The following is a 26,969-nucleotide window of genomic DNA, read 5'->3' as shown; positions in this document are numbered from 1 at the left end:
TGGGTTTTATAGAATTTTGATTTAAATGTTGTTACCCTCCTCAAGTACCAAGGGCATTGCTAGGTTCTTAGAAGATCTGGGGCACAGGCCCATTACACAAATTTGCATATATATATATATACACACACACACACACACACACATACGAGTTTAAGTGCACCTCATATATGTGTGTGTGTGCGTGCGCGTGCGTCTGGTGTGCTTGTGTGTAAAGATTACATACATACATAAGAAGTGTGCACTGACCCCCACCTCACTTCCACTCACACCCCGAGTCAGCATTTTGGAAAACATCCCGCTTCTGCTCAGGCCAATTTGTAGTCAGTCCACTTCAGCTCAGCACCAAACTTGAGTCAATGTTTGGAAAAATGAGTATGCTTCCTGTTGACTACCATGGGAAATTAGAAAAAAAAAAGTACCTTTTTTCTCTTGGTCAGAACTGGATGATAATTTCAGGCATAGTAGCACCCTAGAACGCAATTACACTTGCCCCATGTCAGAAAAATAGGTGTAGGGCTTATATTTTGATTTTCTTTTAAAGGGAACTGCCAATAACATTTATATTACTTTGAAGAACTGGATAAAAATTTCAAGATTCACTGCCCCATCAGAGGAGATCATGTCTGCCAAATTTCAGAATGATAGCCACAAAGGTTTTTGTGCACGAGTGGCCCTGACATTTTTAGGTCTCCAAAAGAGTTCATACTTATTTCCCTGTTTTCCTTGTGGACCATTGTTATGAAAATTACAGACAGCCTAGAGTTGTCACTAAGAAACAGCAAATTTCAGAAGGATAGGTGCAGCAGTTCATGTGGAAGGGGAGTTCTCCAATTTGGGGGAGGGAGTGGTTTGCTTTCCCTTCCCTTCACCCCTTCCCCAATAGTTTTTGGGTAAATTTGTATGAAAACGCACAGGTCATTAGAGGTGTCCCCCAGCCAAGAAACCTGAAAAGTTCCTGAAGGATATACATGCATGCAGATTTAGAATTATCATAATTTATTTACATTTCACCAATGTTAGCAGCAGGGGAACATGGGTGGGAAGGTGCTATTGCACTCATGTCCTGTTTGTGGGTTTTCCATGGGCATCTGGTTGGCCACCGTGTGAACAGAATGCTGGACTAGATGGACCTTGGTCTGATGCAGCACAGCTCTTCTCATGTTCTTAAATACAGAGTACCACTGAGCATATGCAGAATGATTTTATTTCACCACTGAGCACTTACACTCTCCCCGTAGCAATTCTATTCTCTTCTATGTAACCATCCCACCTCATCCTATCATGCTCCAGAAACTCTTCATCAAAACAGATGTCTTGTTTTGTGCAACTCTCCTCTACCACCTCCTTGTTATGCACAAGCTCTCCCCATAATGTAATTTGTTCCAATATTTATTTCCCCTTCACTACCCCCCCAAACTCCTATTTTTATTAAAGCTTTCTGTTCAGAGGAACATAGGAAGCCACACACACACACAGCTCTTTGCTTTGACAGATTTTCTTGAAAATAGCAACTTTTACCTGTGGCTAGCACAAAAGCCTCTAGGCCTAGCTGTCTGAAATTTGGCAGATTCAGTCAGCTCTATAGGGACTGCCAGGTCCCCAAACTTTATGCATCGAAGTGGAAGCACAAAAAAATTATAGCTCTTTGCTTTGACAGATTTTCTTGAAAATAGCAAATTTTACCTGTGACTAACTAGCACAAAAGCCACTGGACCTAACTGCCTGACATTGGGCAGATTCAATCAGCTCCATGGGGGCTACAAGGACTCCAAATGGCATGTATTTATCGTACAAACTAAAAAAGTTATGGCCATTTTTGTTTTCCAATGCAAGTCAATGGGAAAATGTAAAAAAATAGCAATTAGGACAGCTCAAAAGATCTGGGGCACAGCTCAAAAATGACCCGGGGCCCATGCCCAGGTGGACCCTTTTCTAATAATGCCCCTGTCAAGTCCTAATAATGGAACTAAACTGAACAAACTGAAGCCTGGCTCAAGCCTTGCACTTCCCTTGTAACATCCAAAGAGGGAGCCCGTGCCTCTCCCCACCCCTAGTGAAATGGGTGGACACCAAATGCAGGTGTAGTTTTCACGTCCTTTTGCAGGGGAGATCCAGGACTTTGCCTTCAGATATACCAAAAGCATAAAAGAGTAATGCATGCACTGTTTTTGCCAATTGTCCATTAGCTTCTAGGGTGCTACTCAACTAACACATTTTCTCAAGAATCACAAAATCCTAATATGCTGCACTGCACATATGTTAAAGTGAATGTCAAGATTTTGTGAATGTGAATGCTGAGAATCCCAGATATATTTATTTTTTGAATGCCTGAAAAGGGATAAGTATTTCCCCATTTTTCAGATATATACAAATGAAAGCTGGCAGTCGCATTTAAGTGACTACCAACATTCACTGGTGTACCTTTGTTTTCAGACAGTCACAATATTAATTCTTTATTTAAAGTAATTTTTATCCCACTCCTCAACCAAAAAAGGTTCCCAGAGAAGCTTACATGCAATCAAGTAAATGACACAGTCCTTGCCTGCAGGTTTGTAATCTAAAAAGACACAGCATACAGGGAAAAGAAGATGGAAAGGGAAGAGGAAAACATTAAAAAATCTTTCAGCAGGACTGGTGGAATAGCCCTGCTTCCCCTCTCACCTTCCTCTCTCATGAACGTTATATACGTATTCAGGATGAAAGTTTTTCACAACATACAGGGTAGGCACCTGTTTTAGCATCAATTCCATGTATCAATCTTATCCAAAGTACTTTTGCTTCACTCTTTTTATACCAACTCAAATAACATGGATGTTATCTTTATGGCTGATCTTGGACCAGTCACTCCATCCACCTAACTTCACAGTTACATTGAGGATAAAATGGCAGGGGCAGAGAGCGACACACCATGAATGGTGCCTAGAGATCCTTGGAACAGCAGGAGAAATATGTAATAAAAAAACCCTGTAAAGATATAAGGGAGCTTTTCACCACGTACCTTATGAAGTGGGGTCTGGACCACAAAAGCTTATACCACAATAACTTTGTAAGTGTTTCATGTTCCAGCAAAGGCTGTTTTTGTTGCAACAGACTAAAAATCTCCACTGACAGAAACCCTACACACACAAATACAACTGAGACAAACCAAAGCAGGAAGGACTTGCCCAACTTGACTCACAGAGGACGTTGCTATACTGAAGACGGAGAGGCGCATAGATATGTAAATGTTGAGTACTATTGGATTATTATCCAAACAACTTAGTGCACTGCAACAGCAAAGTGTATTTTCAAGATTGGATTATTATTATCTTTATCAGTCTGTCCAAACCTTGCAATACCAAAAGTGGTTTAATGGAAAGGTTCAGTAGCACTGCTGCTAGCACTGAACCAAGGTTGCTCTGTAGAAACAATAATGGCAATCAAACAGGGCTTGTTATATTAAAAGCCATCACTCAAATTCTGCATTTCACATTTGTTGCATTGGGACAAAAACATGGGGACCACCCTTTAACTAGCACAAGAAGATTTCACGACATTATGGAAGGCGAGTGTGAGCCTAGAGGCATTACCATCACAACCCTATTTGTGGATGCTTAGCACGGCAGTCTGCCTCAGCAATGTCCCTTTTTAAATCAAAGGATTTTGTCTTATTTTCCCCATGCCATATTTCCATCAGAGAATTTCACCGTGATGCACACAGTGGCTTATTTTGATACTGTGAACCAGGTCATTGCTTCTCCCTTTTTATTCTGACATCCTATTTTCCAAAAGAGCATCTCCCCACTCCAAAGGCTGTCAGCTCTAACAACCACTTTTCATCAGTGTAATTGTTCCCACTGGAGAGGTCAACCTACACTTGTGAGCTTAACTTGCTGACCTGCCATTAATCCTGCATTAAAGGGGAAAAAAAACACAGAACATGCCAAAACAGCAATAAATTGAAATACACCATTATATTTCATTTGCATAATTAAAGCTCCATGATCTTGAAAGCGTATGAATTAGCAGACAGCTTTAAAAAAAAGCACACTGAACACAAATAAATGCTGAAACACAGCGGAACACCTTAAAAAGAACAGGTTAGCAATTTCTGCATTGAAAAGGAGACACATGGGCACACTTGCCGATTCTGACTATAGCAACTTGTGCTGCTTTTGCTAGTTCATTCGAGGTAGTGTGATCAAAATGGTAATTGATAGACTCCACATGACTTATAAGTGTCAAGAGATGCTGATTTGGCAATCCTGAAATTTACAAACCCCTCCATCTTAAAGGGAATTTGCACCCCTTAAGAGGAAACATCTTAATTCTTGGGACCAAATTGCAGGGTATTGAATGCTGCAATAGAATAAGTAATAAATAAATAAAGGAACATATTGACTTTTAGTCTATATACTATAGATTAATGCTAATCAGGAACAGTTATTAAAAGGCCATGAAAGGCTTGCTTCCATTTTTAGTCTTTACCCCCAATGTTTTCTTTCTTTTATCAACTGATTTTCCAGGTAGAGAAAGGAAGGAAAGTTGAGGTTGACTTTGGATAAAAGCTTCTGTTGTGTTGGGGCAAAACATTGTGAATTTACCTTTTCTATAACTTTCCCCTAGAGTTAGTAAAATATGCCATGTTTTCCCCATACCTTGGAGTTCCACTTGTCCTGTGAACTCTTGTCCAGAATATCTCTGTCACTCTGGCTGCTCCCTGATGCAAGCTGATAAATGGTATGATCCTCAAGATACTCTTGGCCAGGCTGAAAAATGAAACAACTGCCTAGCAATAGAATAGGCCACTTTCTGATCTGCAACAAGCCATGTTGTAAAGCCACAACATTTACTTTACGCCTTTATACAAAGGGCACCATTATAGCAAGTGAGGCATTCATAAAAGAACAACTTAAAGATATACACGAGGCACCTAAGTGGCTGAAATCACTAACCTTCAGAGCAAATGATTCTCCAGAAATTATGAACAACACTTTTTGTTTCTGCCAACCCCTTACAAACCTTAACATAGATAATTTTATCTCCTTATGACCCTCATTGCATATGGAGCCCATCATGGGTTTTGACTATGGAACTACAGCAAGTACAGATAACAAATAAATCTATTAATTAGTATTATGGTCTAAATGTTTACATGTTACCAGTAGGCCAGGAAGAAAATGAATGCAATTAACACTCATTTATGAAAACATTATAAATGAAGTGAAATGCACCTAAAGACAGATTACTAAAGATTAAAAAAAATGTGGAAGTAACTTTATTCAGCTACTTTATTTTTTGAAGAGAAACACAATAAACTGTGAAAGGTACTAGATGGATGAGTACTGAGGAAATAAAAAGGCAGGGAAGTGCATAATTTTTTGTTTTGATATGCAAGTTTGGCAAATGAGAAATAGATGAACTGCATAAAATGGAGAAAATGGCCAAAATGCTTGGATATATATGTAACTTGACTTTACAACTCACAATGAGCATTTACATCTGCTGCATCTGTTCTTCGATAGTAAACACGGAAAATAAAGAAGAATGCGCAGGGAACTACTTTCCATGGATGAGACATCCACATTTATTTTTCCCCATAGGCATTAAAAATGGCAGTGAAGTATTCTGTGAAAGAGGCAGGGAATGAGAAAGGGGCAGATATACTGGACTGAGGTTTGTGCTTCAAAATTACACCATTCATTTAAAAAACAAAATGATATTTATTTATAACAATTTCTTGTACGTTCTCTCTCTCTCTCTCTCTCCTTTAAAAGATGTCAGCTTTTGAAATCAGTTTTAAAATGACACACGGCATTACAAATGATGGCACTTCCAACCAATGTGGCATTTCCATATTTACACCAACTAAAAAGAAATTTACAAGACATGATAGCATACAATATTGACATTTAGCAATAGTATTAGAACAAGAAGGGCATCCATTTTTTTCTGTACAAACTATGAGAACAAGACTTTTATTCACATTTTCTTTTTTAAAAAATCATCTGTAATTTGATCTGACCTACACATTTCCCAAATCCATTTCCCCTCAAAGCTCAAACCTTTTGTCACGTTGCCCACTCCTTCACCAGACTATAGGAACTACAAGTAATTAGGTCTAACTTCTAAACAGAGCAAAAAGTTCTCCCTTTCCCATTTCTCTCCCATCTTCCAGATAATCCCCATTGGGAAAAAAGCTCTTCCTTGTTTCCTTCTTTGTAATTCACTTTCACATTTCTCTCTCAAAACAGCAAACCCATCACTCAATCTCTTCTCAAAGTTAGAAAGATACAGTGTTCCTCTTTGTGATTTTCTAATGCTACACCCAAGAGTCAGGTGACCCAGGGTATTGTTCTGCTCTATAAGAAGGTCGTCTGGTAGAATAGAAGTCTACATAGTTTGTCGTTGATTTCAGTCCGTACTGTGTTGTGTAATCTGTACTGGCTGGGAAGTGAACTCGTTCATCAAAATATGGGTCTTCATAGCTATGTGGGGACTGCAGATATAATCTGTATGCATCATAGTTCTTTCTGTTGGAATCATCTTGACTGTAGTACAACTGCTGATGCTATTGAGAAAGCAAAACAAACAAACAAAAACATACCCAAATTTATTCCACTTTTGAAGATCCACATGGTAGATCTCCATGCATAGATGTAGCAGTAAATTATCAATTCATGTGAGCACAGAGAAATAAAACTATGTATAAAACCATTTCCAAACTATGTCTTCACTGGACTCCTTCACATTCATAATTCTCAGTGAGGACAATGCTCACCAGAAACAGAACCCAGATAATTTTCAGCTTCAGTCCTATTAATTATTATATGTATTAATCAATAAAATAATGTCTTTGGTCTGCCTACATCTCAGTGAGAATCGCAAGTCTGTGAAGTCAAGAGACAGAATCTTGCTATCAAATGTTTCTTTCTGTAAGAACTACAGAATATGTAACCTCTGTAAACAGGCGGAGTATGAATTTGTTTTCAGAAACTAAGAACAACAACTTATCAAGATTTCAAACACAGCCCAAATAGGAAAGAGCATGAAAATTAAATGACAGGTCATGAGAGAAAACTGGAAACAAAGGCAAACATTTCCAAGAGGTTTTGGTTCAAACAATGGAAGGGATATAACAGTATTATTTGTTGGTGAACATTCTTCACATTTGTTTTCGTCACCTGCAACGTTTTAGTAAAATATGGAAGACAAGCACCCGAGAGGACCCGAAGTAGACTGTGCAAACCACTAACCATCTCCCCTTCTATCATCCCTAGTGAGTACAGAGCTGACTAGCTGAAGACACTCATTTTTAGGAAAGTGACTGCGGCCCATCTAGATTGCTGAATGCCTTGCTTGGCAGGATTCATTCTAAATCATTCTTCTGTAGTCTTTCCAACCTTGTTTTCATGAACATTTTGCAGTCGCCTTTGGGAACTTGTTCCATCTGCTCACGCAGCCCCTATTCCAAATACATAAGGGAAATCTTTCTTCCTGCTTTATTTATTTCTGTTACTTCTAACTTAACCTCAGTGTTTGTAGTACACAAAAATTAATTATCCTCTTAACAAAAAAGATGTACATATCTGAGAACTCTTTATCTATGAACTCATATTATTTAAGATTCGTTCATTCAGCTTCCCCTTTTAGGGTTCTTGCTTTCCGTAAAACATCACTTTATTTTGCCCCTCTGATTCTTCTATACTTTGTCAATATTTTTTTGAACATGAAGCTAACTGTAACCTATAAACAACAATGATGTGTCAGCTTGTGAAAGTATGACTGATTCCACATTTGTGACTTTAATCACATCTTACTATGATAGCTTCCTAATGATCCCATATGCTAATACTGAACTCATTCTCCAAGCATAGCCAAAACCATCCACACAAGAAGGAGGTATCAGTAGGTTTGGGGGAACCCAAAGGTTTGCAGAAGTACAAAGAAATTATTAGATTTGGTTTTAGGCAAACCAAACCAAACCAAACCAAACCAAACCAAACCAAACCCCTAATAGGTGATGGTGGGCAACCCAAAACAGCTCAGTGAGTACTGAGCAAGCTCAGTGGGCATCAAATGTTGATGGAATGGGGGGGAGGGGGTTGAGATTAAAATGGGGAGGGGGAATGGAATGGAGTATCCTGGAAAAGAACACCTTGGCATCCTGAACAGGCACACTAAAACATTTTTTGCAAGTCTCACTTATCTTCACAAATTGTCCTACAATTAGTACAGCCAGCACAGTAAGTACAGGGTTAAATCCAGTGTCGCATGAGTGGACTTCCACTCACACAACAGGACTTCTCCTTGCTCTCCTTCCCATTGAAGCCCCCTCCATGCGCTCCCAAATCTGCTCTGAAGGGTTGTCCCCCAGCCCTCCAGATCAGATTCGAGGAAGCGCACAAGGGGCTGGGAAATCCGCAATGTGGTTTCCATTCTGCTGGTTGGTGGCCAGTGTTGGATAAAACCCATTGTATGGTGAATCTCCATTTTTTCCTACAATTTTTTATTGTAGTTAAGGTACCTTAAGAATCTAATTTGCTCTTCCCTATTCCAGTCATCTATGCCTTCCTAGATTTTATACATTTTGTGTCAAACATCTGAACAAAGTGAACCTTTTTACAAGTGCAAAATAACAGTCCCCTAATCAAGCTCATTCATTGTTTCCACCACTCTTCCATTAGTCGCTCATGCTGTGGTACTTTATCAACCTCCTCCTGGAAAAGGTACTTACAGTGTTGCTTCTTTTTTTGCTAATTGCAAATCTTGTTGAGCTACTGACTTTCTAATTTCACTCCTACACTCTTGTACTTTTTTAAGAATTCATAATCAGTTATTCCTGTGTGGAGAACAATTCTTTTGCATCTATCATATCACATAATTTGCAAATACTATTTATAGCTTTTAGTATGAGGATGTTTTGCATACCCCTTTGGTGTAACCCTACGTCCCTTGTTTAATTTCTGTCTAGCATTTGTTATATATTGTTGATTCAAATGCCCGTTCTTATTTGTTCATTAGTTTTGTTTATGGCAGTGTTTCTTATAGGAAATGAAGTTGGACTTCCCAGGACTTTCTTGCCCTAGCTGCCCAATCCTTTGTGCATGTCACTTGCACAGTCCTATTACTGAATTGAATAACCTTATGTTGCCAAGCTGGTGTGGAGTCTGGAATCTCAGTCTGCTGAGATCATGCATTTCAAAGAACTGGGTGCAAACGAACAAGCTCCAGACCTTTGCATAATTTCTCTGCGATAAACACAAAACAAGTGCAGCCTACATGGCTACCTGGTACAGAAGACAGCTGGAGGACAGCAGGAATCCACAACTTGTAACCCATCAAGATGAACAGAGCTCACCAGCCATATATGACTGTATGACCAGCAGCAAGACAGCAGGTTTATAAAGTCTGTGGTGGGCTGCTATTAATCTACTTAATAGATTGCAAGTTGTGCAGACGTGAGGTTGAGAAAGCATGATTTGAAAGGATGGATTCAAAGAGAAACAGAAAAAGTGCGCAATACACTGCAGTTTGGTGGTTGCAATATTAACTGTAGCCATATTCAGGTGTTCTGTGGAATGCATATGGACTTAAATTGGGAAGGAGTGGAACACACAAGCCTGCTTTCAACATCCCCGTGAGTACTGGCTCCACTTCTAACCTTTGTGCATTCACTGGAAAGGTCTGAAGTGGGATTCTAGGTATCTACAGATGAATGTGCTTAGAAACCTCTCCACGATTGGGAACCCTGATAATGCAGAGGTCCTGATTGTGGGGAGGTTTCCAAGGGTGTTCAGCTGAACATGCTTAGAATCTCTCTTCAGATCTTTAAGCTGAATACCCGCAGGTTGACGCTTCCCCCTGCAGAGATGGGCCTAACATGTGTGGTGTTTCTCCCCACCATGCATGCATTCATTTAACACCTGAAGGGGGCTTGGCATAAATCAAGTGTGGTGGCTTTCCAAAATCATTGCCTGAAGTTAGAAATTTACTTCAGGCAGCAGGAATTCATCAGTGAAAATAGTTTAATAACCGTTAGGTTAAATTAACAACCAAAACAAAATGCACCATCATGGTGATCAATACCGGCATTCTTTATATTAAGATTTCAATGATTACCTGTATTCGTCTATTTTGGTCTCTTGCTGGTGAAGAATAGGAACTGATATAAATTGGTGAAGGTTTGCTGGACCCTGTAGAAAAATAGTAATAGAAGATTAAAACTGGGACTGGGCTTTCTCAGATTTCATGGTGGTTGACTTTCACACTTCCTTGAAAGAATAGAATTGAATGAAGTGCCTCAATGCATTATTCCGATATTTTGTTGGAGGGGAAGAGGGCTTCAAGTGGCCACAATGACCTCTGGAAGCAGTCACCTGGACATCTACCCCCATGGGGGGCATCTGCCCCCAGTGGTTTATTTTGATCTATACTATGATCTGTGCTTCTCTCAGCCTAAACTTGGCTTGCAGGTTCCGTCCGTCTCCTCAGCTATCTCAGTTATATAATGATGCTATTCTTAATGATACAAGGAAGATGAAAAGAGGAAGGGAGGAAGCCCCTCAGCTAGAAGTGGTCACTGGTGAATTTGGGTTCCAACCTATGGCACAATGAAAGCTTTTGCCACATTCATAAAAGAAGCTTATGAGGCAGTATCCAATGCTGTTACATTGTTAGTGCAAACCAATGTTAGTGCAACACTGGTAGTGTTTGCTAGACAAAGGGTAAAAGTGGTGATTTGCTGCCAAAATTTGGTGGCACATCACTGTTTTCCCCTTTTCCTAGCAAGTGCTGATGCCATTGTGCTAGCATTGGTTTACAGTAACACAATGGCATTAGCATGAGCGCTGTGACAGCACTGGATGCTGCCTCATGGTTCTTGAAAAAGAATACACAACAAAACATTATACAGTGGTTTTAAACGGGAGGAGACCCACTGGTGTTCAAATAACACTCATTACTCCTTAAGGCTATTTTATTGTTGCTGTTTTTGTTGCGTACAATGTCTTTTCTCATTCAAAGTAAGTATTTTGTAAACAAAACGTGATATATATATATATATATATATATATATATATATATATATATTCAATTTTTCGGTTCCATCTAGTGGTCCCTTACCAGTATAGATGTCTTTATGTGCAATCCCATCACCTTGGCTATTGTAATACTGCATAGAGGTTTGAGTCCTATCATATTCGGAACGAGGATCTCTAAGTCCTAGCAGTGCCGGTGATGAAGATGTACTGCCAACTGAGGAAAAGAAGGTAACAGAGGAAGGAAGAGAGAAAGAAAACAGAAACAGAGAATCAGTGCCAGACAAAAAGTTTGGGAAAGATAGAGGATTCTTTGGAAATAATTTGTAATAAATGACTATTTGACATATGGCAAAAAGTGACAATAAATGCCTCAATAGGTATTCATATGGAATATCTGGAAGAAAGATTTGCAGCCTCTGAAGATTGAGAGTCAGCATAGAGTAGTGATTACAATTGTTTGTTTAGGCCTGGGGAGGCTCAGTTCAAATCCTTATTCAGCCATTAAGCTTCTGCCAGTCACTATCTGTCAGCCTAACCTACCTTACAGAGGACAGACTTGTGAGAATAAAATATAGGGGAGAACCATGTGTGCTGCCTTGAGCTCCTTGGAGGAAAGGCAGGAATATAAATAAATAAATAAGTTTGCAGCAGTGTGTATAAATCTAGGTTTTAGTGATAAAGGTTTATGTTTGAATAAAACAAAACCAAAGTTATATCCTGTGGAACTGCTCCAGAGTTTTGGGAACAGAACCTATAAAAGCAAGAGAGACTTTAAAATCTATGCTTGCCATTCTGTGATTTTATGTAGCTTGTCATTCTGTGATTTTAGCTGATTCCAGGTTATCTAGTTCCTCAACTATTTTCACTATAAAATGCCTGAAGGGACTTTGCTAAGTATTTGCGAGGTTGCTTGACTCTATGGCCCTTCATATTAAGTTTGCTGACACTGTTTGACTCCCACAATGAATAAATATGTGTCTATGTATACTTTAGATGCTGCAGGGTTTTTTTTCCCTTTAAGCAAGACTTAGCCTACTACATGGGGACTGACAAAGCACATGTTGGTTCTGGACATTTACTGGCTTTAAGGAGGAAGCGGTTGGTGCCTCCGAATCCAGCCTCTGGCCAAGTCCTTCCTCCAAAAAGAACCTGCCTCCTGGTGGATGAAGAGGAGATGACTCAGCATCAGGGCCACTGGATGGTGACAAGTGGGGAGAAACACAGGTTTGCAGCACTGTATCAGCTGTGGTCCAGGGTCTCCCATGCTGTGCATGTGTGTTACAGCCTTTATCTTGAGTCCCAGCCTTACCCAGATGCATCCTAGGGGCTTGGGGGTCAGTGGATAGACGATCATGCAGTGGGCACTGGGGATTCAACCACCAGCTTGTGGTTGAAGGATCCAGGAGGCCTTGCACTGCCAATCAATCCAGCTCCTGCAATGCAGCCTGGTGAGTCCATTACATTCCACCCAGTGCAAGCAGCCCTGTCCCTGCCTCTGGAAAATGATTTCTTCCTGTCCTCAACACTGTCTCTACAACCGCTGGCTCTGCACAGATCCCCTTCATGGTAACTTACACGTGAGGGCTGGCCACTGGGAGCATGCTGGGAGGCGGGGTTCTAATGTTGTGCCATAGCCTTGGAATGTGGTTACGCATGGTGGGGAGGCTAAAAGCATACACTGCCCCTCTAGGCTGGATGCAGATGCTGCTGATATTGTAGGCCAGCAGCAGTGCACACATGGGGGCTCCTGAACCCTGGCTCCTTGTTGGGCCACTGCTTCATACGGACATAGGAAGCTGCCTTATAATGAGTCCAGACCATTGGTCCATCTACCTGAGCATTATCTACACTAACTGACTGTGGCTCTCCAGGGTTTCAGGCAGGGGTTTTTCCAGCTCTGCCTGGAGATGCCAGGGACTGAACTTGGAACCTTCTGCGTACAAAACATGTGCTGTACCACTGAGCTACAGCCCAAAGATCCTTGTGACCCCAAGCCTCCTAAATTAATACTGTTTAAGCCTGACTGCAAGTATTGTCTTTGTCCGTCACAGTATAATTCCTTACACTATACAGTGTAAGTACTGCAGAGGAGCAGAGTATCCAATTAAAAGTTTATAGACTGTCTCTTGCAAATTCTAACAAAAAAACCAGTCAAGCAGGACAGCTTCAAGTTTATATGAGCAGGACATGCTGAAGTATAAACTGAGAATGAACCTCTTAGGTTTTTAAAGATGTGTACCAGTTCAAGGAAATTAACATCAAATCTGGTCACAGACAAAGGGAAAGGTTTATTAACTGACCAGACTGAATGATAGGTGACATTTGCTGATTTGTTGTAGACAAGGAGGGATGTGACTTGAATCTGTCACGCTCAAGTGTTGACACTGGGGTAATAAAATGATTTTGATTCCAACCATCCTGCGGAAGAAGAAGAAAGAGGTCACATGAAAGAAGAATGATATTTCATTAGAAGAAATAGTTCGGATTTCATTGTGGAACTGAATCTTGATGAACACTAATTTTTGTGAGAACTATTTTTATGTGCTACCTTTTTATAAATGCTACGGAGATCACGATATTGCCATAAAGTGTTCAGAACCTGGGCTGCTGCCTTGACAACCTTCAGTGATGACCTGAGAAGAAAAAGGTTTATATTTAGCCCACAATGCTATCAGACATGCACATGCTATACATATACTGGAAATGGAGTCCTGCTTTATAGAACACCATATTCCACATCAAGGAAAATCTGGATTCTGTGAGCAGAACGAGTTATGGAGGTTCTGAATAACTGGAGGACAATATGAGAAGGGGCACATGTGTCGTGATGAAAGTCAGAAAGTCTGTGCATAGAACGTCACCTCTGTCTCCATAAATGGGGAGCAGACCCAAGTGCACCATTGAACAGATGGCCAATATCGTTAGTTCTAACAACTTACCACCTGTTGGGGAATGAGTGCAGGTACCCATTTCTCCCAGTGGGTGATCAGTACTGCTTCTTCCTGTGGGGTTCCACATCAGTCAATATTGTCTGGCATGATATCTGAAACCGCTGGGTGAAGCAATCTGGGGATTTGGAATGTGGTGTCACCAATATGCGGATGACACACAACTTTATAATTAGATCCAGGCTGTAACACTGAACTCTGAGTAAGTGCAGATTACTTCACCCAGTGATTCAGATTTGGATGAATAAATGGAAATTCAATCCAGACAAAACAGAGATGATGATAGTGGTGCCCATCCGTTTCCCAGATGGATGGAAATATGCCTGCTCTGGGTGGGGCTTAATTTCCCATTTAGGACCAGGTTTGCAGTTTGGGAGTACACCTGGACCCATCACTGCTCCTGGATGACAAGGTAGTGGCTGTGGCATGGAATGTTTATTAACAGCATAGGTTGCTGTGCCAAATGGGTCTGTGCCTAGAAGACAAGGATCTTGACAATAATATTTTGGGCATTTCTAGATTAGATTACTGAAATGCTCTTTATCTGTAGATGCCCTTGAAGAAGACACAGACATTTTAACTGGTACTGAATGTGACTGCCCATTTGTTAACAGAAATAAGCTTCTGTGAACATATCATATCTGGTTTAAACTTACAATAGCTACCAGTCTGTTTATGTGCCAAATTCAAGGTGCTGGTTTTGGCTTGTAAAGTCCTAAACTGTCTCAGTCCTGAGAATCCCAGTGAACACCTCCTTCTCTATGATGAGCCCCTTCTCTATTATTATTATTATTATTATTATTATTATTATTATTATTATTAAATTTATTAATGCCCATCTGGCTGGTCACCCAGCCACTCTCGGCAATGTACAGCATATAATAAAACAGTTTAAAACAATAAAATTCTACAATAAAAACATTTTCTAAAATACCCTAAACCACCCCCAATGCCTGCCTGAACAACCACATTTTTAATGCACGGCGGAAGCTCATTAAAGAGGGGGCATGACGGAGTACCCTAGGGAGGGAGTTCCACAGAGTGGGGGCCACCACAGAAAAGGACCTCTCCCTCTTCCCCACCAGTCTAGCTGTCCTGGCTGATGGGACAGAGAGAAGGCCATCCGAGGCTGATCTTGTTAAGCGGCCTGTCTGGTGTTGCTGGAGGCGCTCCTTAAGATATCTTCTCTATGATATTAGAGGGCTACTGATGAGGAGCAGGCCCTTTTTGGGTGATGGCCCCTGAGCTGTGAACATTCCTCTCCTTGAAATCAGGTTGACATACGTCTTCTTCCTTCCCTTTTTTGGTGTCGTCTTTGTTTGATTTCACCTGATGATTTTGGAACTTGGACACAATGTCACTGTTTTATTTGCATTTTCCTTAATTCTGTAATTGCTGATTGTAATTTTCAGGTAATTGTTGTTTTAACTGATCATTATAACTGTTGTGTTATTATTACTGTGAAGCATTTTAAGAACCTTTATGGTTTAAAAGAAGTATACAGATAGTGTAGTTAATGAATATTGTCATGGCTGACACTGTTAACTAACACTGGAGTAGAAGTGGGGGGCAGGAATTCTTATGCACTGGGACATATCTGGATTGGTACCACTGGCTTCAATTCAAAGGTGCTTTTGTGAAAGCGCAATGCACTTCTGCTCATGCAGGGTACCCCCAACCTCCACCAATTTTTCCCTTACGGTACATCCCACGCCACTACAGATAATCCCCTGATCCTCAGGAGCGGCTGAGAACCAGCATGGTGCAGTGGTTAGGGTGTTGGTGTAGTGGCTAAAGGGAGACCCAGGTTCTACTCCCTAGTTGGCCAAGAAGCTCAGTGGGTGGCTTTGGGTCAGTCACTCACTTTGAGCCTAACCTACCTCACAAGGTTGTTGTGAGGATAAAATGGAGAGGAGGAGGATCATATACACCACCTTGGGCTCCTGGGAGGAAAAGTTGGGATATAAATGTAACAAATAACAATAACAGTAATGTAAGGCTGTGCAGATTTACTTAAATCTGTTCTGTCGGTGTTTTGCAGAATGTTAACGACATATGCTCATTGGTGGAATCAGATTTTTTAAACCAGAATTTTATTGTACTTGTGCCAATTTCATTAGCACTAATGTGCATTAACACATTAACTAATGCAGATCAGCGCATCTGCACAAGTGCTCATTAGTGCTAATGTGAACTTGCGCGAATACGAATTAACGCAAATCCTCCTCAAAAGTGAAAAACCTTCTGCAAATCTGCGGAATCCACATGACTAGGTCTGCTGCAGAATCTGCAGGTCAGATTCAGAGAAATATAAACTCATTTGAATCCATTGTGGATTTCTCTGACATCCCTACAATAATGATGATGATGATGATGGTGACATTGAAAATCATCATCATCATATTTTTCAAAGGATTGTAGTAGGGAAAAGAGGGAGGGAGGGAAAGCCTCATTGCATAAATGGGCTTTTGCTTTTACATTTTTAGATACTTTTTGGGGGATGTAATAAGCTGGGTTGGAGAAAGGGGTCCTGGATTTTAGGGACAGCTTAATGGTTAATGAGAGCATTACCCAATTTGTCTCTTTTTCTCCCCAAGTCATGTACATGCTCTCCCAGCATATTTTCATGCTATGCAACCTAAAAGCCTTTAAAACAATTTGAGCAGAGATTGTTTTGACTTTTGACAACACCAGATAGCTCGATTCTTTGCTGGAAGTGCTGGAATTACATCTATATATCTAAATCTATATCTAAGGACAGTTCCACTGTGTGAATGACATTGAAATTTACAAGGATTTTGGTCTTGCAGTGGTTTACAAAATTTTGTCCAGAAAAAAATTCTTGTGGATGAGGAAACTGGCAGGCACTGTGTGGAGTAAAGAAAAAATAAAGAGAATAAATGCTCAGCTCACTCCTTCTCCCTTCCTAAACAGATTGGAACTACATAAGGCTGATCAGCTAATTAAATAAACCAAGAAAACAGAAATAAGCACTTCTTCAACTGAAAGCTAATTTTATACATTCTGAAGGGAATGGAAGGTTTTCACTTGTAAAATTCAAGCATCCCATACTTGCCTGTCACCCCTTCCTTTTGTTATGTTCACCAGTTTTTCTATTCCTCCCGTGTCAGCCAAAGCTTTGGCATTTTCCATGTTTTTGCTGGTGACCTCATGCAAAGCACAGCAGATTGCTGCCACAGTTTCATCAGAGAGAATGTTTGGTCCATTGCCTCCTGGAAGGCGATTTACCAGGTCTCGCATAGCATATTTACCTGGGGAAAAATCCATACAGAAAAGCAAAGCTACAAATTGCGCTGTGATATGTGTGTGTGTGTGTGTGTGTGTGTGTGTATAAACATCATACACCAGACTGCAAGGAGACATACAGGAGCAAAAGCAGCCAGAGGGATAAATAGGTTCTTTCTTTTTTTTAACTTTGTGAAAAATAAAGAAATCCCTGTACTCTGCAGAGTGGAAGCAGATACTACAGTGTCATTTTTCAAATTAAAAATGTACTGCATTCTTTTTCTGGATTAGGGAAAAAAGTGATTAAAAATTATTATGGCAACATGCCAGAGTACACACACATATACAAATTTGTGTACTCATTCAAGATAAGCTTGTTTTACTTGAGCCATTTTATAGTATGACACAACCACGTTAATTGCATAGGTTTCAAGCAATCTGTGGTTTGCAACATGCAACAGATATTTCACTATATGCTTTTTCTTTTCAAGCCAACTTGAAACCGACAGACAACAAAATAGGATAAATGTTAGAACTTAGTCTTAGCTCTAGTGAGTATAGAAACAGTAAGTAATTTTTATAGTAGAAAAAAATCAGTTCCTCAGATTGTGGGGCTTGTGTTTGATGAAAGGTTTTCTTTCACAAAGGGTTGAATAAGGCAAGTTTTAGACAGATAACCTGTTCACTTCATTTTTCACCCATAAAGAATATCTGAAGATCTCTTGGATTTCGGTTACTTACAAAGAAAAAGATATAAATTGTTCAATAAACAAAGGAAGTAACCTAACGCTAAAATAAATGCTTTGGTTTGAGCTGTTATGATAATTCAGTGGCTTTTAATTAACAACGTCCCTGTAAAATAAAAACAAGACAAGTATATTTGTATATAAATGATAGCTAGCAGCTAAATTTTATGAGAAAAGCATTAATTCTCTGCTAGAGTGCCTACAGACAAATTCTGATATATAACTAGAAAGGATATACTACTTAATGGCAAACTCCTATCAAAGCATAATTTAAAAACATTTTGATTTACAATGGGTTAGATCCAGACTTAGTCATACTTAGAGCAGACTCATAGAAATCCATGGGATTTAAATTAGTCATGATTTGAATGTGACTGCTCTAAGTAGTCATTTATTGATTTATTGATTTATTTGATTGATTTAAAAATGTATATACTGTTTCCTAACAACATTTTCAATATGGGGAACATAATAACAACATTAACATTGAAATACAACAATAAAATAATCACTGATCAGCAATAAAACTATAACTGTAACTGGCTGGGTCACACATCAGGGAAAACCTGTATATGGAGTTTGAGACCTCTCAAAGTCAAAACTGTATATGCCTGTCTGATGTCAATGCGAGCATGCTCCAGGGGGTGGGTGCTGCAACCCTAAATGCTCTAATTATTGCTCCGAAGGCAAACCTCAAGACCATGTTGTTCCATTAAAGTGGTCTTTCTGAGAACTGCAATCATCAGACAGAGGTGAGGCGATCCTGAAGGTAACCTGGTTCCAGCTAGTTTAGAGCTTTGTAAGTTAACATTTGGCTTCGTAGCTTATTGCAGCCAGTGCAATCCTTTTAGTAAAGATGTGACATACTGTCAAGAGGATGCATGTTAGCAGCCTCACAGCTGCATTCTGCACCAGCTGCAGCTTCTGGACAAAGCCCAAGGATAGCTCCATGAAGAACACATTACAATAATCCAGTCTTGAGGTTACCAATGCCTGAACCAAGCTATCACAGTCCAGGAATGGCTGTAGCTGGTTATCTAGGCACTCCAAGCCACGGAAACCACTTGAACCTCCAGTGACAAAGATGGCTCTAGGAGCACCTCCAAATTACACACCGGATCCTTCAGAGGGAGTGCAACCCCATCCAGAACAGGCAACTGACCTATGTCCAGAATCTGTGACCTTTCTATCCACAGTGCTTCCATCTTGCCAGGATTCAAACTCAGTTTATTGCCCCTTATCAAGCTCACCATTGTGTCCAAGCAGCAGTCCAGACAGAGCCTGAACACATATGTTACAGAGAAACAGAGCTGGGTGTCATTTGCATACTCATGACAACTTGCTCTAAACCCCTGAATGACCATTTCCATCCATACAAATGGCTTCATATAGATGTTAAACAGCATTGGGGACAAAATAGTGCAATGAAGCACCCCATAACAGAAGTACCAGGGGGCCAAAACATATTCTCCCAACACCACTCTTTGAGACTGACCCTGTAGGTAGGAATGGAGCTACTGAAGTACAGTGCCACTGATAACCATCCCACAGAGCCAGTCCAGGAGGATACCATGGTTGATGGTATCAAAAGCCACAGACAGATCAAATAAGAGGAGCAAAGTTGCACTCCCCATCCCTCGCTCAATAAAGGTCATCTAACAGGGCCACCAAGGTCAATTCAGTCCCCAAACTAAGCCTGAACCCAGACTGGAATGGCTCCAGATAATCTGTTTCACCCATGAATGCTTGGAGTTGTCCCACCACAACCCTCTCAATTACCTTCCCTAAAAATGGAGTATTCATCACCGGGTAATAGTTATCACAATTCCAGGGTGGGCTTCTTCAGGAGCAGTTGCACCACCACCTCCTTCAACATGACAGGCGCCATTTCTTCAGGCAATGAAGCATTAACCACATCCTGGACCCACCTGGTCATTCCCTGCTGATTAGACTTAATAAGCCATGAAGGACAGATATTGAGCAGGCAGGTGGTTGGCTGCATAACTGAAAGCACCTTGTCCACATCATCAGGCTGCCTGATCTGAAATTGATCCTACAAAACATGGCTAGATGGCACACTGGACACATCATGCAGATTTACCATAACTGTGGCATCTAGACTGCTTTCGAGCTGGATAATTTTATCCTTGAAGTACGTTGACAAAGCATCACAACAGACCTCTGAGGCTTCTAAAGATGCTCCCTCTGGGTCAGCAAACTCCAAACCATACCAAAGAGCTCTGCTGGTGGCTAGCTTAGGGTATGATGGGAGGCAACAAAATATGCCTTTTTTGCCATCTGCACTAGCAACATGGTGCAGGTTATGTGCTCTAACCGGTGTTAGATTGACTTTGGAGCAAACCTGTCACCTGTGTTCAAGTCATCATCTGACTAAGTATGTCTAAATCTGGATCCAACCAGTGGCTCTGGTACACATGTAGAGGATTGCCCATTTATTTCTGTACTGAAAAATGTTCATTTCCCCCCCAGACTGTGACACCAATACAACTTCTTCCCCTTTGCCTTGCCACTCTGCACTGGGATCATCAGCCTCTGAATGCAGTGATTCTGTTTATCACAACAATCTCAAAATGTCAGCATCTCTCTACACTCCTTCATGTAGAGCAGTGGCTGGTGCCAGACGAATTTTGTACACTGTCCTGTAATTTGTTAATGAACACCAGTATATACAAATTGTAAAATACATAATTACACACAGGAAGCACAAATTATTCTTCAGTGAACCCTTCCCACACCAATTTGTCTGCTATGGAGTCCCTGCATGTTACAGGGAATTCTGGCACCTGCTTGCACATCTCCCCTACATACTGACAAAGATTACTGACTTCACTCTTGCCCCAGCTGAACCAATGGCCAAGCCACCATCAGATGCAGGAGATCTGATGGTATAAATAGGCACAGGGGGCTCTGAATCCCCTCAGAGGAATCTACAATGTCCTTAAGGCCGGCATGTAATAGCTCCTGGAAGACTCTGAAAAGCTCTGCTGGGCGGCAGACAGAAGCTTCAATAGAGGCAGGAAGATGATATTTCTTGCCGCCCTCACTGCCCCTGAATATACTTTACCATAGGCACATACCAGCATTTGATTGCATCCTCTAGGAGTTCTTCTCCATCTGTACTCAAGCTGTCTCCTATTTTGTTTCATTGCTCTCAGCTCTAGGGTATACCATAGAGCAGTTCAAGTTCTACTCAGGAGAGGGCGCTCAGGAGCAATCATGTCAACTGCCCAGGTCATTTCTGCATTCCACAGATCAACCAGTGTTACGACAGAAGAGCCCGCCATATCAGCCGGAAACCTCCTGGAGTTCTCTGGAAACCATCCGGATCCATTAGCCTCCAAGGGCGGACCATCTTAATAGGTCCCCCACCCTTGCGAAGGGGAAAACCTGCTGTAAGTCTAAGTAAGTTACCTCAGCAGGTAATGATCTGATCATGACAAGGGGACTGATGCAAAGTCCTCCACCTCCAGACCACCATCTCCACGTCCAGTTGCGAAAACCAAGCCTAGAGTATGCCCCGCTACATGCGCTGGGCCAATGACATGTTGGGACAGTCCCACGGTTGTCATGGAGACCATGAAATCCTGAGCCGCCCCAGACAAGGTGCCCTCAGCGCGAATGTTGACATTCCCCAGAACCAACAGTCTAGGGGATCGCGACAACGCAACAGAGACCACCTCCGTCAGCTCAGATAGGGAGTCTGTTGAGCAGAGGGGTGGGTGGTACATCAACAGGGTCTCCAGTCTGTCCCACTGGCCCAACACAAGCTGCAAACATTCCAGACCAGTAGTCACATGGACTGCAGAGGGAGATGGAGTTCCTATAGACCACAGCAACCCACCCTCCCCGGCCCTCAGGTCTTCCCTGATGCTGAACCAAGTACCCCGGTGGGCAGAGGTGGGAGAGACTAACTGCTCCCTGCTCACCCACCCAGGTCTCAGTTATACATGCCAGATCGGCCGCCTCATCCACTATTAAGTCATGGATGAGGGAGGTCTTACTTTGGACCGATTTGGTATTTAAAAGCAACATCCAGAGACCTGAGGGCAGGCTGATACGGCAACCACCATGCCTGCAGTCGCGGGGAGGGCTGGAACATGGCACAGCCGTTAACTGTCTGGGCCGTGTTCCCCTAACCTGGCTAGCCCTCCTCCCAATGCCGTATCTCCCTTGACCCGTAACCACACCCCTCAAGTGCCCTGACTTGGCCATATATCTTCTCACCCAAGCACATAACAGGATCCTAAGCAAAACAGACACAAAACAAAACAATATCAACAACCAACAGCCACACACAGAAGCCACAAGAACCAATCAATCCAATGTTAGGGGGGGGTGGCCCTTGCCTTTGCGTCTCCCCCGAAGTGTCTCCCTCCAGAGGGGTGACCCCGCCTTCGGCATCACTACTGTCGGGGCACTGCTGCCCCATGTCAGACCTGGACAGATAAGACTCTTCCCAGGGAGCTTGGGCCCAGCTGGCTCGAATCTGCCATAATTAGCCTGGGGGAGTTTTTTCTTTCCCTCTTCAGCTCCAGCTGGGGTGGGGTGGGGGCTTCTCACTGGCAGCTACACAGTCCCAGGCAGGGCCAATAAGGTGGTAAAAGTTGGCCCACTTGCCTCTGTTGGATGTCCCGGCTGCCTTCCCCTGCCTGGTCCAGGCTTCAAATAAACACCTACCTATTCATATCCACATTTTGACAGACATATTAAGGCAGAATAAGAAAGATTTAAAAATTAATTTTAAAATGCTGTGAATTTCAAAGGAAAGAATATGTTTGAATGCTGTCAGAACCTGTCATCAGCATAATGGATCTTTAGAAGGTGATCACTTTACAACAAGGATGAAGAATTTCATTTTCAATCAAGCTGTGCAAATACAACTTCCTGCCCCAAACAGTTTGTTTTCCAGTGACTGCTTGCTGTTATAAAGAAACACAGATTGGCTACTGGCACCTGAAACCTACAGTGTCTCTCATATTGGCAATGTGGATATTAGGTGTCCCTCAGTACTTACCAATAAGCTCCTTGTTACGAACATCTAATGCCATATTTCTCAAAGCAGTTGCCACAGAAGAAACAACTCTGTCATTGTCCATTCTCAGCAGTTCCACAAGAATTGGAAGCCCTTTCTCTTTCCTGACAGCAGCTCGAATATAGGCTGCAAACTATTACACAAAAATGCAAAATTATTAAAAGCCTGAATTTTAATACATTTTAAAGGGAGTCAAACTGCAAATGGTAGCTATGTACCCAGTTCCCATTAACTTAAGTGTAGGTTTGGCATCAACCTGGCATTTGAAGTTTTCATTATGGGCCACACAATAATGGAATGAATTAGGAGATTAGATGTTATAATTATTCTAATAGCTATTAACAAGGCAGTAACATTTTATGGAAAGAGAGACAAATGTTTGGAAAGTCAGCTGCTGAAGCTTCTAAAGCAGTATATCACATATTTTTATATAGCTTCAAAAAAATAGTGGTTTTTTTTTATCCCTTCGGTGAATAAATAAAAGTGATTAAAGTTTGCAATGTGGCACCTCTGCAGAAGCTGTGCAGATTGCAAGCAGGAGTGTTTAGTGGTAATACCTATTTGTGAACAATTAATCTCCTCTCTGCTGAAAACCTATCTGTGTTTCACCTAATTTAATTAACCCATGACCTTCCTTCTCTTGACTCTAGGAAAATGCTGGATTTTGAATCTGTAGGACATCTGAGCTAAAGAACTGAATACAAATAAAGTTATAGTAAGAATTTGTCTTTCCCTCCTACAAATATATATTGGTAAGAAAGCCTCAGTATTCTTAACAGAAGCATATTTGTACTGCTGATCCCTAAAAGCACTCCACTTTTTGCTTCTACCACTGTAAAATGAATAGATACATGAATTGGAGGAGGAGGCAAGAGATCAAGAAAAACATTAAAATATCATCATGCTCTGTTTATAACAAGGTTTATATCAACTTTTCCCTACTTTTTTTCCTGGAATTTTTACTTCAAAATTCAAGGTGGGGAAAACATTCTACTATGATAAAAAATATAATTTGAAGGTCTTCATGTGCATCTTAATGGCATATTCAGAAATGTTTATGAATGTTGTTAATGCTCTGATCTCTCTTGAAAAATTACTTCACTTATTTATTTCAGATTGGTATCATTTGGATGTAACCATGGTTTAGCATTATGAAAATGAGCTGCAGGGAGACTCGGTCTCACCTGCTCTCTGTCCTCCCCTGATGCAGAAGTGGAAGGAGTGTTGAGGCTTTTGCTTCTGTTTTGTGTTAGCTGCACCTTATTGTGATGTCGAAATCCAGGCAAGCTGCTTCATCTTAACTATGGTTTGTTGAAACAAGCCAATTTCAAATTGTAGTTTATGAAGCTGGTTTGTTTCAACAAACCATAGTTAAGATTATCCACAGTTTAGGGTTTGGATGGCATGCTAAAATGCAGTTAATTTAAACAGAAGGTTCTGAAGCCACTTTAGAGGATGAGAGGGGAGTGGAGGGAGTGTGTTAATATAAGGCTTGTATAATTGTTCATTCTGGTAACACTAAACCAGCCTTCCCTAACCTGTGTCCCTCCAATTGTCTTGGATTACAACTGCCATAATCTCCAGCCAGCATGTCCAATGGTCATGTTATCTGGGGATGATGGGAGCTGTAAGCAAGGTTGGGGAAAGCTGCACTAAACCATGGCTTAGCATCATGTCTGAATGCAGCCGTTGTCTTTTTTTAAAAAATGAACTAAATATTTAATTTACTGCCACTATCTAGCTTCCAGTGGTGACTTTTCCCTCCCTCAACTGCCACCAGAAGGGTTCTGAGGAAACATCTTGCCCTCCAGATGGAATGGAAGAAAGAGATTAAACTTGAACTCAAGAGAAGATAAACCGCAGAATGGAAGAAAGAAAAGTGGAACAGACCAGCAAAGAACAAGGCAGCCCAGAAGGGCAATAGATGCAGTGCAAAACTGAGTTCACTTGGTTCTTGGATAGGTATATTCCCATCTATCTGGGCAACTGACTCAAGCATCACCATTATGCTTTTTTCTCCTCCCACCCAATCCTTTCCTTGTGCCTTATGTCTTTTTAGATTGTAAGCCTTAGGATAGCAACTGTCTAATTACTGATTCCTGTAAGATGCTCTGGGAGTCTTTTGACTAGAGTGCAAGATAAAAAAACCCCTTTGAATGAATGATAAATACTTGTACAACTGCACAATTTAGAATACTATGAAGAGTATCTTCCACCTCCCCTGCATAGCTGGTGTTGAGGGCCTGGACACAACCTTACTTCTGCACCTGCCAGCTTCCACAAATAAAAGCATGACAGCGCCTCATAATCCTTTTAGGCAAATGGGTAAAAATTACTAATTCTACTGTACTGGTGAGATACCAATACATCTAAAGAGTTAGTGTCAGTTAAATTTTGTTTCTATTGTTTGTCTAGTAGAGTAATAGCTATGGGACCATACACATTAATATGTTTTTGCCTGAATGGGGAGGCCTTACAAATCATTCAGAGGAGAGATCTTGCAGGCTCAAAAGGATAATCTGCTAGCAGTTGCCTGCAAAATGTTGGATGCAAAAAGTTGCGTAACAACTAGCTCTCCACTGAGTCAATGTTGCAAAAACAGAAAGGGTGAAATATCAACAGCTTCAAGTTTCATACACTACCTTCCAGTTGCCTGCAGAAAGATTCTGGAGAGATCCTGCAGAACCCTCCAAAGTAGCAGGGTTGGAGCTTTCGGCTAGAAGAGTTAGATATGGTTTTACTACGGAAGGGTGCCATAGCATTTCCACACCTTTAGGGGACTTTGACAATCCCGGAATGGGGCCAACTCCATCCCACTGTAAAAGATATTCACTTGTTATATGTAAGCACAGCCTTTTAAGATACATTCAAAATAATGTTGTTGTTGTTGTTGTTTTACATCCTGCTACACGTTACTATCAGAAGTAGCCATTTTTTTCCTCAGCCATACCACCATAAAATAGGTTGTGGAAAAATTATTAATACGTTCCCATGATAGATAAGCAAAGAGCAACGGGGAAAGAACAAACCTGATCCTCTTGTGAAGTTTTCTTCTTCTTTTTCTTCTTTTTCCCCCAACAGCTTGGCTCTGAATCTTTGCTAGGTGATTCCTTCCCCAAAAAGTCATCCAACTCATTTATACCCAGCAGGCGAGCCTGAGGCACCTCAAGCTCTAGACGGTAGGAAAGATTCCTTAGCGTGCACACACAGTTTTCCACCGTCTGTAAGCCAAACAGAGGACATTCTATAGTGAAATGCTGGGTACAACTGTGATTTGGGGATATAAATATAACAAGCTTTTGGAGGGGTATTTCTGAAATAGGATCACCTAGACTTTAATTATGGTTATGTCTGAGAGCGATTTCTCAAACTTGGTCAGAGTGAAGCTCCTCAAGTCAAGAACAATTGAACCTACCCAAGAATAAGTAAGTAAAACAACAATTTAAAGGCAGATCTTTAAAAAATATTAAACAGGGAGAAAGGATGGACAGAAACTAGAAAAGCCTGGAAGTAAAGAAACAAACTGACCCTTCTTTTATAATTTCACAGTTCCAAGTTTTGTGCCTGCAGGAAAAGCATGCTAATGATGATAAATTCATAGACATCAACATTTAGTGACACAAGAAAAGTAGAAAAACTCTATGACTGAAATAGTGTCTATACATAACAGCCAAAACCAGACAAGTCCCCTGGTATGAAAAGAAAATCTGTAGTTAAAACATTTGCACACCTTGCTGTCATAATCAGAGGTGTTCACACATGTATGAATCACATATAACAATGAATCAACCAGCCCTTCACAAGACCTCATTTGTTTCCGTGCTTCTTCTCCTGCAGAGCTTAGATTCCTGAAGCATAAAAACAGAATAGGAATGATGATGTATATTAATAAATATAGTACAATGATATTCTTATTATCACAGACACGTATATATGCAACCAATTATCTGAAGAA

At 41.0% G+C, this 26,969-nt stretch overlaps 1 protein-coding gene across 5 annotated transcripts in view; it reads right to left on the bottom strand.

Annotated features, from left to right (window-relative positions):
• Positions 1–5,539: 5,539 nt before the first annotated feature.
• PKP4 (plakophilin 4) overlaps positions 5,540–26,969 on the bottom strand; it is a 163,746-nt gene continuing 142,316 nt past the window's right edge. For all 5 annotated transcript variants that reach the window (XM_084811199.1, XM_084811189.1, XM_084811160.1 and 2 more), the window contains 10 exons: positions 26,745–26,862; positions 26,044–26,235; positions 25,657–25,830; positions 22,997–23,147; positions 17,046–17,241; positions 13,570–13,654; positions 13,322–13,439; positions 11,104–11,235; positions 10,102–10,175; positions 5,540–6,550 (listed from right to left, as the gene is read on the bottom strand). In XM_084811199.1, coding sequence (XP_084667325.1) covers positions 6,302–6,550; positions 10,102–10,175; positions 11,104–11,235; positions 13,322–13,439; positions 13,570–13,654; positions 17,046–17,241; positions 22,997–23,147; positions 25,657–25,830; positions 26,044–26,235; positions 26,745–26,862 — 1,489 coding nt within the window. In that variant the 3' untranslated portion in view covers positions 5,540–6,301. The remainder of the gene's footprint in view (positions 6,551–10,101; positions 10,176–11,103; positions 11,236–13,321; positions 13,440–13,569; positions 13,655–17,045; positions 17,242–22,996; positions 23,148–25,656; positions 25,831–26,043; positions 26,236–26,744; positions 26,863–26,969) is intronic.

The sequence above is a fragment of the Heloderma suspectum genome, chromosome 1 (genome assembly GCF_057233095.1).
Source record: "Heloderma suspectum isolate Gila_16-S chromosome 1, 16-S_ref, whole genome shotgun sequence".
NCBI lineage: Eukaryota > Metazoa > Chordata > Lepidosauria > Squamata > Helodermatidae > Heloderma > Heloderma suspectum.
The sequence above is the reverse complement of the archived record's forward strand: the minus strand, read 5'-3'. Positions and strand labels throughout refer to the sequence as shown.